The following is a 15541-nucleotide window of genomic DNA, read 5'->3' on the forward strand; positions in this document are numbered from 1 at the left end:
GGGGGTGATAAACCTTACTTGAGTAATGCCAAGTCATGCCGGATGTTTTGGTGATGATCCCTGTGGCACTGTGCTGCAAGGGTCCAGCCGTTAAGGGGGGGAGGGACCCTCCTCTGCAACCGCGGCAGGCGATTATTTGTGGACTAAGCCATTGGCTATCTTACCAAAGGGTGGCCGTCGCTATGTGCAGCTTACATCAACAGGCGCCAAACAGCTCTCTGCTGCACCTCCCTCAGCAACCACTCAACAGTAACAAGTCAAGACCAGCTCAACCAGGAAAACACTCATGTCTTATGCGTACTACGACCGGCTGATAGCCGCTTTCGCAGCCGACAATGGCACCCTTCAGTGGTCGAGCCTGACGCACTCGACCATCGGCATGATCCAGTACGTCTACTACATCTACCTTAGCCACGTCGACGGCCTAGGCCCGCTGCCGCTCTGGATACACCTCTTCCACCTCGCCCACGACGGCATCTGGGCCTACATCATGTTCCAGGAGGCGCCCCGGTACGACTACCATCCGTACTTTACGTCCATGGCAAAGGGACTCGTCGTCTGGAGCATCTTGGAAGTGTACTGCATCTACCGCGCCATCGTCTACGAGCGAGAGGGACTCTTTAGCGACGACGACGACAACAACAACGGCAAGATCAAAAAGAAGAACAAGAAGAATAAGAAGGCCAAAACCAGCAAAAGACCCAGCAAGACGATGGCGTGCATGCACAGCTTCATCATCTTCTTCACCTTCTTCTGCCTCGTCCTGACCATCATCTACATGGTCGGCAGGGAGTCCTTCCCGCACTGGACGCTGCTGGCCAAGATACTCGCGTGCACCGGGGCGGGCGGCACGTGGATGCAGCGGGGCACTCGGAGGGGCACGAGGATGAGCCTGGCGCTCCTGTCCGTGTTCGACTCCATAACGTGCTTCTGGCCCTACTCGAGATGGGTGCTCGTCTGGCCCGAGGTGTTTGACAACCCGGCGTACTACCTCACCGGCGTCTGCTGTACGCTTTCGTCTCTGTTCAATGTGTACGTCTTGACCCAGTTGCCAAAGGCTTGAGGTTGGTTGGATGGAGGGATATTTGGCCTTGATTGTGGAGATGTGGGGGGCCATTGGTTGAGGTTGGTGGAGGGAGGATATTTGGCCTTGATTGTGGAAATATGGGGGATGGGGTATTGGGAATGGTTTGATCAATAAAAGTTTGCCTGGTAATCAATGTGCGTAGAGATTCGGGAGTGTCTGCTATTTGGTGCAAGTTGCAACTGATACATGAGTTTGTCTTTGACTTCTGAGTTCTAACGAACAACATCCTTCAACCTCAACCAAAGCGGACCCTTCTCCCACAAGTGCCACAGATTCTGGCTGCCCAGCCAATCCCCCTCGGTGGCGTTCTCAAAATCATACTGCCAGACCAGCCTGGCGATGACGAGCTTGATCTCGAGGTACGCCAGGTTCCTGGCGATGCAGGCCCTGGGCCCGACCGAGAACGGCTGCGACGCGTCCCGCCGGTCGTTTGCAAACTCGCCCTCGTCGCCGTCGCCCAGCCACCTCTCGGGCACAAAGTCTTCCGGCCGGTGGAAGTTGAGGCGGCTGCGGGCCACGGCGTACTTGGGCACGCTGACCACCGTGTCCGCGGGCAGGTGGTCGCCGTCGACCGTGGCGCCGCCGCGAGGCACGATGCGGTAGTGAGGCTGCGCCAGCGGTGGGTACACCCGGAGAGCCTCCTCGACGCACGCGAGGAGGTACCTGCACGAGTTGACCCCCGTAGAGGTGATTTGGTCGGCGGAGCTGAAGGTCGACCGCACTTCGGCCGTGAGCTTCTTGAGGACCTGGGGGTTCTGGCTCAGGAACCATGTAAGTCCTGCAGGTGGATGGTTTTTTTTTTTAAGTAGCAAACTTTGTTAGCTTTTGATTTCTGGCGAGTCGAGGAGATGCTCAAGAGGGATACTGACCCGACAATGCCGTCGCCGTGGTTTCACTCCCGGCTCCGATGAGAAGGATGGAGTTGCCTTCGAGTTGGTTCATGGACATTTTCCCATTGTTGTATGCCTCGACCATCTTTGCTGTAAAGTCTGTAATGGTTGGCTGGATCGAAAGCCGATGTTTGATTTTTTCCTGGAAAAACCATTAGCGATGATCAAACCAAAGTTTTCTGGTTTGAATCCCAGCCATCTGAACCCATTTCTAGAACCCTGAACTTACCGATTGCAAAGCGCTGGCTCTTTTTCTGTCTTTTCTCAACTTGGAAGGAATCAAGAGCAATGCGACTGGGATTCTCAAAAGGCGCGGGATGGGGAGCATGACCTGACCATAGATCAACAGTTTTCCAAATGAGATGAAGAGCTTGATCCAGTCGTGCAGAGATGAGGTTCTGAGACAGTCAAATGATTCACCATATGCTATACCCCCAAGTTCTCAGATGTGAGCGCACACGTACACATACACAAACACAAGCCAGAGAAAAGCAGATTCTACTCACTGAGAAATCCAATAAAGTCAAAGGTCAAATACTGTGCACGCGCGCGCGCCAAAAACCGTCAGCATCTCACCAGTTGGAAAGACTCCCTTCGGAGAAAGACGTACATTGTACCAATCGACCACATTTACCGGGCTGGAACCACCTTTGGACTCCCGTGCTATTCCCGCAAACATCCAATCGACGTACTGCTTGAGCACCGACTCCTGCCCCTTCAGCGCCGTCTCGGAGAAGCCATGGGCAAACAGTCTCCGGACGTAGCCGTGATATTGCCTATCGGCATTGTGAAGCGTCGGCTCTTCGAACACGGCGGACGCGAATGCCTGCTTGCTGAATTCGGGGCGACCGGACGGCTGGTGGCCGTAGATCTCCTTCCACTGCTTGGCGTTGATGTACGACAGTCCGTTGGGCGTGGTCCTCACCACGGGCCCGTACTTTTCGTGTGCTTCGTGGATGTGAGCGTATGCCTTGCCGCTGAGATAGGCCCTCATGAGCCATAGGTGAGTGGCTGCGGCCAAGCGAGGCCCGGGGTATTTGGCGAGCGGGTGAAAGTAGAGGTTGTAGATGCAGAGAAGGGCGTAGTAGATCAAGGTCTATGCCGTCATTAGCAAGTCGTTCATGCATCACCGAGAAATCTGACCTACTATCGCGAGAGCTACCGCCGGAAGCTTGAACAGATTTTGAAGGGTAAAGGCGCTAAAAGGCGCTGCCAAAGCTGCCATAATTTTTGATTCTCCCATTGTTCACAAAGCGGGCTGTTCATTCGCAGATACTACTGTTCAAATGAAATGAAATGAAATCAAATCAAATCAAATCAAGATGGGCAGCTGTAGAATTGTATTCTGGTCTCCTCGTTATTTTTCCTTTAGACTTCTTGTGGCACTCGAACAAGATCACAACTACTGCATTGTTTTTACCACAGATTGCAAGGCGCCTTCCAAGTTCCAACTCTGCCCTGTGGGATAATACCTCGAGCCTCGACTCGCCGAAACCAAGCATTATCCCCTGCTGATCATGGAGAACGGAGAATTTGTCAAGCGGGGCTCCCAAGGTTCATGAGGAACGCTGCATGCACAAGGGTCATACATTGCCAGGAAGGAGGCCCGAGTCACCATACTCCGTATACGTAAAGCACTTACGGCCTGAGCCCCTGTCGGCTTTATATTTACCACATAAAGAAGGTTACAAGGCATATGCGTAACTGACACAGTTAAGTACGACTGGTATTGGCTTTCTTATTTTGCCATGGAAATCCAACCTTGGTCGATACTTGGCCGGATCCGCCCCAGTTATTTTCTTACATGGTGTTGAATTTGCTTATTCTTACCCGGTATGTGGCTCCGCTACTCCGTTACAACTTGTCCAACAAACATCTTGGCATCATCCACAATCCGCCTCAGGTGTCTACATGTACAATTAGTTTACGTTTACTGTCCCCTTTGGAGGAAGCCACGTCGTCTGATAACGGTGACGGGCTGCGACGGACGTTATGTTTATGTTTTGACAGGGAAGTGAGAATTGACAATATATAAAATCAAATACTTACTTGGTCAACTATCGCAACCGTCCAGCAGTTTGGGGTCAAATCCTGGTGATAGTGCAATACCGCGTTTCTTTTTTTTTTTGTTTCTTTTTTTTTCTTGCCTTTTCAAGATCAAACATCACCAAAAATAACCAACCTCGGAAAAAAAAACAAAAACCCACGCTTTCATGATGAGCAGTCAAGGCAGTCCCTCCCCCATCGACATGGCGGCCGAGATGGACCAAACCCTTCTACCAGACCGTCTCGAGCAGCTCGCAGCGCAGGAGCCAGACCGCATCTGGGTCTCGTATGCAGTGAGCCAAGACGTTGCTCAAGACGGCTTCCGCGACGTTACGCTGGCGCAGTACGCCAGGGCGGTGGACCGCATGGCGTGGCACATAGAGCGCACGATAGGGAGGAGCTCGACGTTTGAGACGTTTCTGTACTTTGGCCTCACGGACGTCAGGTACGCCATCGTCCTCTTGTCGGCCGTCAAGACGGGCCGCAAGGTCCTCTTCTGCTCGCACTTCAACAGCACCTACCTGAACCAGACGGTCTGCGAGAGGACCGAGTGCGGCATCCTCCTCCACTCGGAGGGCGTCGAGTCCACCATCGAACCACTCCTGCAGGCCAGGCCCATGAAGGCTGTCCGGGTCCCTACCCTCGAGTCCCTGGTGGACCCCGAGGGCGAGGTGGAGCGGTACCCTTACGGCAAAGAGTTCGCGGTTGGGGTCGACGAACCCATGTTTGTGACCCACACGTCTGGGACCACGGGCCTCCCCAAACCCGTCACCATGACCCAGCGCTCGCTCGTCGTCGCCAGCGCCTGGGACAAGGTTCCAGACCTGGACGGCAGGCCGCCCGTGGAGAAGCTCATGCGAAACGGCCGCCGCTGCTTCATGGGCTTCCCGCTGTTCCAGTTCTCTGGCGTGGCCAGCGGCCTGTGGGAGGTCTTGTACCGCGGCAAGACGCTCGTGCTCCCCTGCAGCCAGCCCGGCTGGGCTCCCCCGGCCACCTTTGAGCAGCTGTTTGAGCACGGTGACTTTGACTGCTTCATCGGCATCCCCTACTACCTCGAACTCGTGGTCAAGTCGCCCCGGATCATGGACATGGTCAGGGACAGGCTCAAGTACATCATGTACGGCGGGGCGACGCTCAACCCCAGCACCGGCCACAAGCTGGCCGCGCTCTGCCCCTTCTTCAGCTGCTTCGGGTCGACGGAGAGCGGCGTCGCGTTCACGCACCTGACCGAGCGCCAGGACTGGGCCTGGTTCTGCTTCAACGAGGACCAGAGCGGCATCGTCTGGGAGAAGCAGGAGATCCAAGGCGTGGAGGAGGGTGGCGCGGGCGTCTACGAGATGACGTACGTCAAGAACCCGCTGGTGGCCAAGTCGCAGCCCATCTTTTGGCACACGGACCGCGGCGACACCATCCACACCGCCGACCTGTTCGTCAAGCACCCGGCCAAGGAGCACCTGTGGCGGTACTACGCGCGCAAGGACGACATGGTGGTGACCAAGTACGGTTGGAACATCAACCCGGTCATGGTGGAATGCGAGATCGCCCGCCACCCGTCGGTCAAGGCGGTCGTGGCGGGTGGCGCGGGTAGGGAGGCCATCTTCGCCATAGTGGAGCTCGTCGAGTCGGACGAGGCGCCAGAGCAGACGCTGGACAGGGTCTGGGCCGCCGTCGAGCACGAGACCAACGCCAAGCTGGACAAGATTGCGCAGCTCAGCAAGGAGAGGATCATCCTGGCAGACGCCAAGAACAAGCCCCTCCCGTTGACGCCCAAGGGAAACGTCGTGAGGAGGCCGGCCCTGAAGCTGTACGAGGACGAGATTGAAGAAATGTACAAGCGCACGGCCGACCCGACTGTAGGGTGGGCAACCTCCAAAAGAAGGGGGCAGTGGGCTGATTCCTTGGTCTCCACCAAAGGCGCCGTACATTGATCCGACCGCCAGGTTTGCAGAAATAGATACAATTTAGGGTTAGAAGTTAGATCAGGCGCTGGGACAAGGGACGTAGGGAAAGGTCGCTTGGATCTATTCAATCTCTAGGAAAGATTTTTTTTTCTTTTTTTTTTTTTTTCTTGTGCAACAGATTTGCAAAACTTGGACTACTGTAGACCAGACTACTGTAGATTCTCATGTCGATCCCGAACTATGCTTGAATAGAGATTCCTTGGCAAACCCTTAATCAGGCATTCGGGACAACGCAATGGGGTGACCGGGAGTAAGCGAGCACCTAATAAAGGTGGGGTGCGACTATACAGATACTACAGTAGATCCTGGCCAGCCTAGGCTCAGTCAGGGATCACAGCTTACTGTACAATTGGTCACGTACAAACCCTTTGCAAACCTGATTTTGTGGCGGCAGAAGTTATTTTCCTTTTCCCGATTCGACACCAGTCAGCCCAGAATCGCGGGGGCCATCCTGGATCAAACCTAGTCCAGTCTAGATCTTACCTCTTGGAGATCACAGGGTTTGGAGATATGAGGTGCTGGAAATTGTGACTAAAACAAAGCTTAACCAAGTCATGCAGAAAATCCGCATGAAACAAGAACTACACACTGTAGCAATATCGGCAAAATGCCTTCCAGAAACTTGTGAATCAGAATCCAAACTCTCCGGCTTGGAGAAACCGGTTTTTTGCAGAGGCATCAAATCTTGTACGCGCTGTCGTGTCAGAAAGAAAATTCAACGCTCACGAGCCCTCAACTTGACCATCAAAGGTGGTTTTTCCCAAAGACCAAATATAGGCTGCTTGTTCCAGTTCGCGCACTCTGGGGCCAGCTCCATCTCAAAATTCCATAGCATCTTGATCATGGTCAGACGAATCTCGGCAGTAGCGAGGCTGGCGTCTCAAATGTCAGCGTTATACAAGTAAAAAAAAAAAAAAAAATGCCGGCCGCTTTTCGGCACTTACTTTTGTCCGATGCAGTTCCGTGGGCCAACCGCAAAGGGCTGGACGGCGCGCCGCCGATCAGAAGCAAAACGCTCGTCGGCTTCCGGCAGCCACCGCTCTGGGGTAAAGGTGTATGGGTCGGTAAAGTTGGTCTCGGAGTGTCCGGCCGCATACTGCGTAATGGCAACAGCAGTCTTGTGTTGACAAAAGAAAAAAAAAATCGAATCTCGTCAGCAAACCGCCGCAACCCCCTCATAGGAACCACTCGAACCTCGCTCGCACTTACATTCTCGGGAAGGCTGATGCCGCGGACGACCGCTCCACCCTCGGGCACCTTTCGTGGCGGCCCGACGGGGATCGGCGGGTACATCCTAAAGGACTCCTGCATGACGGCGCTGAGGTACGGGAGCCTCTGGATCGAAGCAAAGGTCATCTCCTCTTCGTTGTTGAAGGAACCCCGGATCTCGGCAACCAGCCGCTTGTATACTCGGGCGTTGCTCAGGACAAAGTAGGTGCACCCCGAGAGGAAGGTAGACGTGGTCTCGCTTCCGGCGAATACCAAAAGGTCGGCGTTGGCGTCGAGCTCCTCCTTGGAGAGCGCCTGGCCCGTCTCGGCGCCCTTTACAATATAAGACATAAAGTCGGGCCTGTCGGTGCTGGAAGCCAGGCGCTCGCTGGTCCGGTTGACGCTGTACTTGAGCCTCGATATCCTGTCTATCACCAGCCGCGGCTTGCACATCACCAAGAGCAGCATGGCCAGGTACTTGACGGCCGGGAGGTAGTCGCCGTTGTTGGCAATGATGGCGCCCTTTGTGCTCGAGAAGATGGTCGACACCCACGGGTGGTAGTCGCTGGACGCCAGACAGAAAAAGGGCTTTCCAAAGGTCAGGTCGCCAATGATGTCAAAGATGAGGTAGTTGTACCACTTGACCATGTCCGCCCGGGCGTAGACCGCGCCGTCGTCCTCTTGCTTGGTGATCATGCCCCGCAGCTTGCCCACCATGTAGTCCACATACGACGTGACGATGGTCTCCTGCTCCCGCAGCGTCTTCTCGGCAAAGGCCGGGGAGAGCATCCTGCGCATGCGCGGGTGGTTGGTCTGGTCCGCCGTCAAGAGGTCCCGGACGCCGCCCGGCGGCATGGGGTAGAACCTCAGGTCCTTGGGGAACTCCTTGGCGCCGTGGGTCTTGTGGCCAAAGATGTCCTTCCAGGCGTCCGGGTGGATGAACTGGACCTCGTCGGGCGCGATGCGGAAGACTTCTCCATATTGGTCGTGAAGCTCCTTGATGCGAAAGACGAGCCGACCTGTGCAGACCCAGTACACGTAGGGAAGACGTGAAAAGCGACAGTAGATGGGCCCTGGTATGCCAGCCAAGGGATCGTTGAGGAGTTGCAGCAGGACAGAAAATATCCAGAGCCCGAGCTAATTATCGATACTGTTTAGTTTAACTTTTTCTTGGTCACTTGGTAGACTTTGGGCGAGTTTGGTCTTTACCGATGCTCCAATGCCATAGCTGAATATGCTAATCCATGATGCTCCCTGGAGGAGACGAAATAGGGATATTAATTCCATTGCTTCGATAGCTGTTGGGAAGAGATTTAATCTATGCGCAGCAAGGAAATGGAGTAAGGTTCTGAAAGTAATCAAAGAAAGAAAAGAAAAAGAAAAAGAAAAGTACTATTATGACTCTGGATTACCACCGCAGCTCTGTCAAGTTTGCCAGCATAACAAGGAGACAGAAAGAAAGGTAAGTGAATGGACCGCTCGATGGTGGGTCACCTAGGTCCTGTTTGAATTATCTAGACGTTTTTGTATATGTTGGTCGTCAAAGAGTAGCAAACCCAGGAATTTCCTCACCAAAGAGGTTTTTTTTTTTTTTTTTTTTTGAGCCGGACTGACTGCTCCAAGTAAGAACCTTGGCCGACCTCCCCTTGCGCAATCCCCTGTCTGTGCTTTTGTTTTTTTTTTATTATTTATTTCTCTTGTTGTGTTGATTGTACAGTGGTCAATATAGGCTAGTATCATCAGCATGTCCTCCCCCGCCAACCGTCATGTCTATGCCTCCAGTGAGCCCCCTCGCAAGGTTCATTAAACATGTATACCGTGAGTAGGTACGGGTGGGACATGAAACCTCGGCCATACCTCAAAAGAACATTTTTCGAGCCTATTTGGAAGGACAACACTCTGAAATATCTCCACTCACTTGAGCTCTCTGCCGACTCGTGTACCCGAAGGCCCCCAATCCGTCGTCCCCGAGCCGCACCGGCATTTTTCCCTTTCGGAAGATATGAACCTCGGCTACGCTACGGTGCAGTGGATGGATAGTATTGCCCTTGCTACCAATTTCTCCACCGAGACCGTCTTCAGAGGTTCAAACTCAGTGGGTGACAGACCAGGGATGTTTTCCTAATTTGGACACTGGTGGATAAGTTTCTTTATCAAAGTGGTCGCAGCGGCCCCATTTCACCCCATCACGGTCCGCTCCCAGACAGAAATTTTGACATTGAACTCTAAAATGGCAATTTACCAGGTCCACAGCATAGGGCCAAAGCTTAAGGCTTGGACTTTATCCCCGTACTACGGTTGCAGGCAAAAGAAAAAAAAAAAGAAAAAAAAAGAAAACCACCCCTTGTCACCGTGCATTTGTCGATGTAACTTTCACAACGCTAATTAATTTTGGTATAATCTAGAAACTCCCGACCCACAGGTACTTTGTACTTTTTTTCATTTACATGTATCGCAGTTGTTGATTGATTCAACGATTTTCAAACCTGAAATCACAGCCGCGGTCGATTTTGTGGTCTTTTTTTTTTTTTTTTTTTTTTTTTTTTTTTTTTTTTTTTCTTTTGTTAAACAATCAAGGCCGCAACGCGTTATTCAGCCCTGCAAAAAAACTATCAAAATCGCTATTAAAATCCACGTTAATCGCCATTATGACCAAACACTTTACCGAACCCCAACGAGCACGCGTTCGTACTCTTATAGAACGCTGGGTTGCTGTTCCACACACCTGCAAAGTCGCCACCACTGTTCAGGGGTGGTGATTTTTATCCCTACCACCATAGCACATCCAATTAGTAGTTCGCTATACCTATTATATGTAGTATTTGCAACAAAGCCGTGGCTTCATTTCTTGTCATCCGAGTCACCGACATGAACAGCCAAGTCAATGCGTTATCATCTAGACCTAGTAGTATGGGGCATGTTTGCCACAGGAGACGAACTACCCGAATTGGGCACTGGACTGCCCAGTATCTGAATAAGACGCTCTAGTATCGCATCCATGTTGTTTGGGACCTCACGACAATCTGGATCGCATCATGTGGCGAGTCCCCCCGGTCCTTGTCTTGTCGTTCCCGGTTTAGATGCGACTTCCGAGTACAGGTTTGCCTCGCGTTTTCTTTCTGTGTAATCATTACGGCCTTGTTCCGACGACAGCTGATATAGAATCCTAAAACCGCTTCTTTTCAAGAAGAGTTTGGAACCGAACGAACGAAACGAACAAAAGAAAGAAAGAAAAAAAGAAAAAAAAAAAAAAGAAGAAGAAAGATAGTAAACCAACAACCGCACATCCCGACACCAACCATCTCTTTACCTTTCTTTCCGCGCAGCAAGTCGTTATTCTTCCCTCTCTCTACACAGCTACCCTGTATCCCAGCAAAACCTTTTCACAATGACGGAAATACACGCCATCGTCCCATATCCATCACCGGAACCCAGCGAGATGGCAATCTCGCCCATCGTAAAGCCGGACTGTAACGATGGGGGAAACCACTCAACCACAGTCGTGCTGCCCGACCTGTTCGTGTCCATCATGTCGCCATCTCCTCGATTGAACCCCCTGTATGAATTGGTCAGGCCTGCTGCGAACGAGTGGACACAAAAGTAGGTCGATCCGAAAATGGAGAGCTTTGGGAAGGGGAACCTGATTGCCGTTGAACGGATTCTAACTCATGTAACCACGAGAACAAAAAAAATAGACTACTCAATCTAGATGCAAAAGCCTATGCCAAACATCAAAGAGTCAACTTCAGTAGGCTGGCTTCCATGTGGATGCCAGAAGCTGATCAAGAGGGTCTCCGGGTCATGGTAGACTGGCTGACCTGGGTGTTCTACTTTGATGATTGTAAGTCTAATCCCCATGACTGATCTTGTTTTGGCCCACCAGATGACGCTAATGGCCTGCAAAAAGTGTTTGACGATGGCGAGCTGCGTGATAATCCTGCTGCCGCTCAAGCCGAGGCGGAAGCAACGTTAAGCCTAATGTCTGATGCCGATCAAGAGGTGTCGCCCGAGCTACATCCACTACGATACATGTTCCATAGCACCTGGGTGCGCTTTCGCAGCGTGAGTTAATGGGAGCCCCTTACTGTTGCTTGCTTTGTGAGCTAATCATCCGCCTTGTATCAGAGATCTTCCAGAGGTAATTGACTCAACTTATTCTTTTTTTTTCTTTTTGGTTCCTTCGACATGCTAGTTAGGATACTTACCATTCCTCAGCTCTCCAAAATCGATACAGGAAGTGTATGGAGGAGTACATAAACGGCATCCTGCAGCAGGTCGACGTCAGCTCCTTTGATGCCTCCCTCGATGCCGACTTGTATCTCCACTTCCGACGCAAGTCCGTCGGGTTGCGCCCTTGCCACGCTCTTCTCGAGTATGTGTTTTCTCCTCTTCCAAGCATTTCACGTCTCTTTTTTTCTTCTTTCTTTGTCTGGATCCCTTGTATCTATCCTATCCAGCGACTGACGCAAGCCCAGATATGCATGCGGGATACAAATACCCGATCATGTGATGGCACACCCAGCTATCCAAGAGTGTATGGCGGTGTCGATTGATCTCGTCCTGCTGTAAGTTCATTCGCAACAGGTTGAACAAAGAAGGGGGTAGGGGCTACGTGTACAAGCAGGATTCTGACAAAAACTCAAAAACAGCCAAAACGACATCTTGTCCTACAAGAAAGAACAAGCCTCAAACGTAATTCACAACCTCATCCACATCTACAGAAACCAAGGCATGACAGCCCAGGAAGCCTTTGACCAGGCCGGCAACCTGATCGTGAGGGCCATCAGGCGGTGGCACCTGGCCCAGCTCGACCTGCCAATGTGGGGAGAGCAGATAGACAAGGAGGTGCAGCGCTACCTGCAAGGATGTCTGGACTCTTGCATTGGGAGTCTGAACTGGAGGTTAGTGCAATGAATTCCCCTTGAAACAAAATTCGGGAGAAGCATGTTCGGCGTGCAGCGTTGGAGAAGAGGAAGAAAACTGACCCGTCTCTGCGCAAATTCTACAGCTTTACCACAGGACGATATTTTGGAGATCAAGGCGACGAGATACGCAAGACGCGGGTGCTTACACTCAAGATGTGAGAAAGGGCCAGGGGGGAGGAGGATCTCGAAGGGGTGGGGGGGTTCGCGTCATGCTGGTACATGCTTTTACTGTCACATTAAACTTGACTGGATATTTTCATCTTCAAGGGGGACCAGTCTCACGGAGTACATACTGCCTGGCCGGCGTCAGCGGTTGTGACTTGTCTCGTGTTTTTACTTTCTGGAATCAAAATCGGATGATAGTTTATTTCTTGACACTTTTTAGACTTTTTAGTTCCCGTAGTCTGAACTTTTGAGGATGGAATAACGTTTCTTCTAACTGGATAAGTGTACCTCAATGTCTGTCAAGCGGCTATGTGATATCCGATTCGTAGTTTCTTTTTCTTTTTTTTTTCTTCTTTTTCTTAGGATTCCCTGCACATAGCAATGACACCCGTGCCATCCCATATTGTGTCTGGCGGTGAAAGGAAACAAGGACATATGCGCTCAAACTTGTTACAACATTAGACCCGGTCCTTCATCTGATGTATACTATATTACTACCTAATCGGTCAAATATTATACAGAAACATCCATCCACCATGTAGCAGCAAGGCTCGGAGAATAAAGTTCCTTCGATAGTATATATAAAGTAGTCAAGGAGGACCCTTCTGCATGATACTCCACGTCGGGGGCGTTCTGCCGCAATGGGACCACCCATCGGCTACCAGGGCTGTAGTTTGACTCGGGGAGGGGGGTGGTCTCATGGGAGTCACGGCAGAGTCATTCTCCACCCGGGGAATTTTCACCGATCAAGGTTTGCAAGCATTGATACGAATCCATGCATTTATGTTTGGTGGTTCTGAGTCTCGAATGTGGAGCTACAGGGTTCTCCGGGGAGTTTGGTTCATAGGCCAGTTTCCGTATCAGAGCCAGCTCAAAACGCTGCCGTAACGGTCGTCTACTGTAGGCTTGCACCGTGCCATGGCACTGGGCTGCTTGTACCATAAGTAGCTAGCTAGGTAAACAGGCGTGTCTGTATTGTTTTCGTGTTGATACCCAGCGCCTTTTTTTTTACTGTAAACTAGTTTCTCCCAACTCGTCAGAGTCGAGTTTGATTAGTGGCCTTGATAGTCTAGTCTCTTTTAACGGACCATAGTTTATGCGCAAGAGGCCCGTACCTATACCCTCCTCTCTGTATCAAAGTTGTTCTCAGTCAGTCAGTCACAATGAGCTCCCCAAACCAGAGCGTCCACCCGTCATCGACGGCCCATGCCGGGTCGGAGCCTCTGGTGAACACAATGTTTGGAAAGACGCCCCTGCTGAGCCTCGGGCTATCCGTCGCCATCGCCACCGTCTTCCTGGGCAAGTTCCTGTTTGGCGGCAGCGGCAGCAAGAAGCTGGTCTTCCCCTTGGTCAAGAAGGAGGGAGACGGGTACAACTTCCTGAGCGACGCGCTCAAGATGGTGGAGAAGGGGAGGAACGAACACCCCGGCGTGCCCTTCTTCATCGAAGGCGAGAACGGTCCGCTCGCCGTCTTCCCGCCCAACATGATTGATGACATTCGCAGCCACGAGAACCTCAGCTTCCACCTCACGGTGCGGGAGGACTTTCACGATGGCATGTCTGGCTTCGAGGCCTTCACCATCGTTTCACGCGGCGGGGGGATTTTGCAGACCGTCATCTCGAAGCAGCTGACCAAATGTGTCGGTGAGTATCCTGTTGTCTCATTTTTTATTTTATTTTTTTTATTCTGTCTTGCTCCGGGGAATGTTCGTGGGTGGTCGCTTGCGGGTCAAATGCTAACCAGGCTCGTGCTTTCTAGGTGCCATGTTGAACAGCTTGTCTGACGAGGCGGCTTATGCTCTACACAAGAGCTTTGGTGAAGAGACTGGTAAGAAATTGCATCTGCTGAAAGCACAATGATTTTAAAATGACGCTCACACTAAACACAACATGGATTAGAATGGCGAAAACACACGATCAGGCCGATTGTTCTTGACACGATATCTCGCGTGGCATCCCGCATCTTCCTGGGCGAAGATCTGTGCCGCAACGAGGAGTGGCTGGAGCTGAGCAAAGGCTACACCATCGCCGCCTTCATGGCCGCCAGGGACCTGAGGCAAAGGCCGTTCCACCTCCGGAGGCTCATCCAGTGGTTCGAGCCCAGCTGCAAGACGCTGCGCAAGTACCGCGACAGCTCCAGGGCTCTGATCCTCCCCATCGTCGAGAAGAGGCGCGCCCTCCGCCGCGAGTGCATCGCCCAGGGCAAGCCGCTCCCCGTCTTCAACGACTGCATCGACTGGTTCGAGGAGGAGGCCGCCGGCAGGCCCTACGACGCCGGCATGACCCAGCAGGCCATCGCCGCCACCGCCAACCATACCTCGTCCGACTTCGCCACCAAGTTCATCCTCATCCTTGCTCAATACCCCGACGTCGTGCAGGAGATCAGGGAAGAGATTGTAAAGGTGATTGGGGCCGAGGGCTTGACCAAGGCGTCCCTCGCCAACCTGAAGCTCCTCGACAGTGCGATGAAGGAGACGCAGCGTCTGCAACCTCTTACTACCTGTGAGTCTTAACTCTTAAGCCGAAGCGGTCTTTCCCCCAAGTATATCATTTGCCATGCGGGCAAAAGCTGACCACAAGTTTCGCCCCAAAACCCTCCCTCATCCGCAGCTCCCATGGCCCGCATGGCAACAAAGGACATCCACCTCGCCAACGGCGTCTACATCCCCAAGGGCACCTCTCTGGTCGCCGACGGCATCTGGCGGCTGAGCCCCGAGATATACGAGAACCCGCTCGAGTTCGACGCGCACCGGTTCGTCAAGTGGCGCGGCACCGACAAGGAGAACATGGCGCACTTTGTCAGCACCGCCGCGTCGCACACGGGCTTCGGCCACGGCATCTGCGCCTGCCCCGGCCGCTTCTTCGTCACCAACGAGGTCAAGATCATCCTCTGCCAGCTCATCATGAAGTACGACTGGAAGCTGGCCGAGGGCTCCACCGCCGAGCCGCTCGTCTTTGGCTTTAACCTCGACGCCTCGTGGGACGCCAAGATCATGGTGCGGAGGAGGAAGGTGATGGAGTTGGACCTTGATGCTTTGTCGGCGTAGATTTCTTTTTTTTTTGGTTTGTTTGTGGATATGGCTTGGGCAAAACACTCATATACGTAGCACTGGCGTATTGTTTGTAGTGAGCTTCGTCTTGAGAGGGTTTGAGACGGTGGAGCTTTTTCTTTTTGCTGGAATAAAATAAAAATTATAAAATACTCCCGAAACTCTTCCTAACCACAAACAGCAGTCAAAAGAGAGAGACGGTCCAACG

At 52.4% G+C, this 15541-nt stretch overlaps 6 protein-coding genes across 6 annotated transcripts in view; 4 read left to right on the forward strand and 2 right to left on the reverse strand.

Moving 5' to 3' along the window:
- Positions 1-37, reverse strand: part of PpBr36_04289 (uncharacterized protein) — a gene marked incomplete at both ends in the record, with an annotated part of 1529 nt that extends 1492 nt beyond the window's left edge. The window contains one exon of the mRNA XM_029891452.1: positions 19-37. Coding sequence (XP_029749597.1) covers positions 19-37 — 19 coding nt within the window. The remainder of the gene's footprint in view (positions 1-18) is intronic.
- Positions 38-286: 249 nt separating this feature from the next.
- PpBr36_04290 (uncharacterized protein) lies at positions 287-1063 on the forward strand (the record flags this gene model as incomplete). The annotated part of the gene is made up of 1 exon (XM_029891453.1): positions 287-1063. The coding sequence occupies one exon, from the start codon at positions 287-289 to the stop codon at positions 1061-1063; it is 777 nt and encodes a 258-aa protein (XP_029750449.1).
- PpBr36_04291 (uncharacterized protein) lies at positions 775-9177 on the reverse strand (the record flags this gene model as incomplete). Its single annotated transcript, XM_029891454.1, has 13 exons — positions 775-936; positions 997-1058; positions 1305-1865; positions 1957-2089; positions 2207-2403; positions 2484-2514; positions 2588-3073; positions 3125-3195; positions 6711-6856; positions 6929-7101; positions 7194-8330; positions 8403-8447; positions 9112-9177. The coding sequence occupies 13 exons, from the start codon at positions 9175-9177 to the stop codon at positions 775-777; spliced, it is 3270 nt and encodes a 1089-aa protein (XP_029750448.1).
- Positions 4191-5951, forward strand: PpBr36_04292 (uncharacterized protein; the record flags this gene model as incomplete). The annotated part of the gene is made up of 1 exon (XM_029891455.1): positions 4191-5951. One exon carries the CDS (start codon positions 4191-4193, stop codon positions 5949-5951), a length of 1761 nt encoding a protein of 586 aa, XP_029750447.1.
- Positions 9178-10581: 1404 nt separating the features above from the next.
- On the forward strand, positions 10582-12277 carry PpBr36_04293 (uncharacterized protein; the record flags this gene model as incomplete). Its single annotated transcript, XM_029891456.1, has 7 exons — positions 10582-10793; positions 10889-11034; positions 11077-11255; positions 11390-11565; positions 11669-11758; positions 11843-12094; positions 12202-12277. 7 exons carry the CDS (start codon positions 10582-10584, stop codon positions 12275-12277), a joined length of 1131 nt encoding a protein of 376 aa, XP_029750446.1.
- Positions 12278-13446: 1169 nt separating this feature from the next.
- PpBr36_04294 (uncharacterized protein) lies at positions 13447-15330 on the forward strand (the record flags this gene model as incomplete). Its single annotated transcript, XM_029891457.1, has 4 exons — positions 13447-13927; positions 14043-14111; positions 14183-14785; positions 14894-15330. The coding sequence occupies 4 exons, from the start codon at positions 13447-13449 to the stop codon at positions 15328-15330; spliced, it is 1590 nt and encodes a 529-aa protein (XP_029750453.1).
- Positions 15331-15541: the final 211 nt, after the last annotated feature.

The sequence above is a fragment of the Pyricularia pennisetigena genome, chromosome 6 (genome assembly GCF_004337985.1).
Source record: "Pyricularia pennisetigena strain Br36 chromosome 6, whole genome shotgun sequence".
Classification (NCBI taxonomy): Eukaryota; Fungi; Ascomycota; class Sordariomycetes; order Magnaporthales; family Pyriculariaceae; genus Pyricularia; species Pyricularia pennisetigena.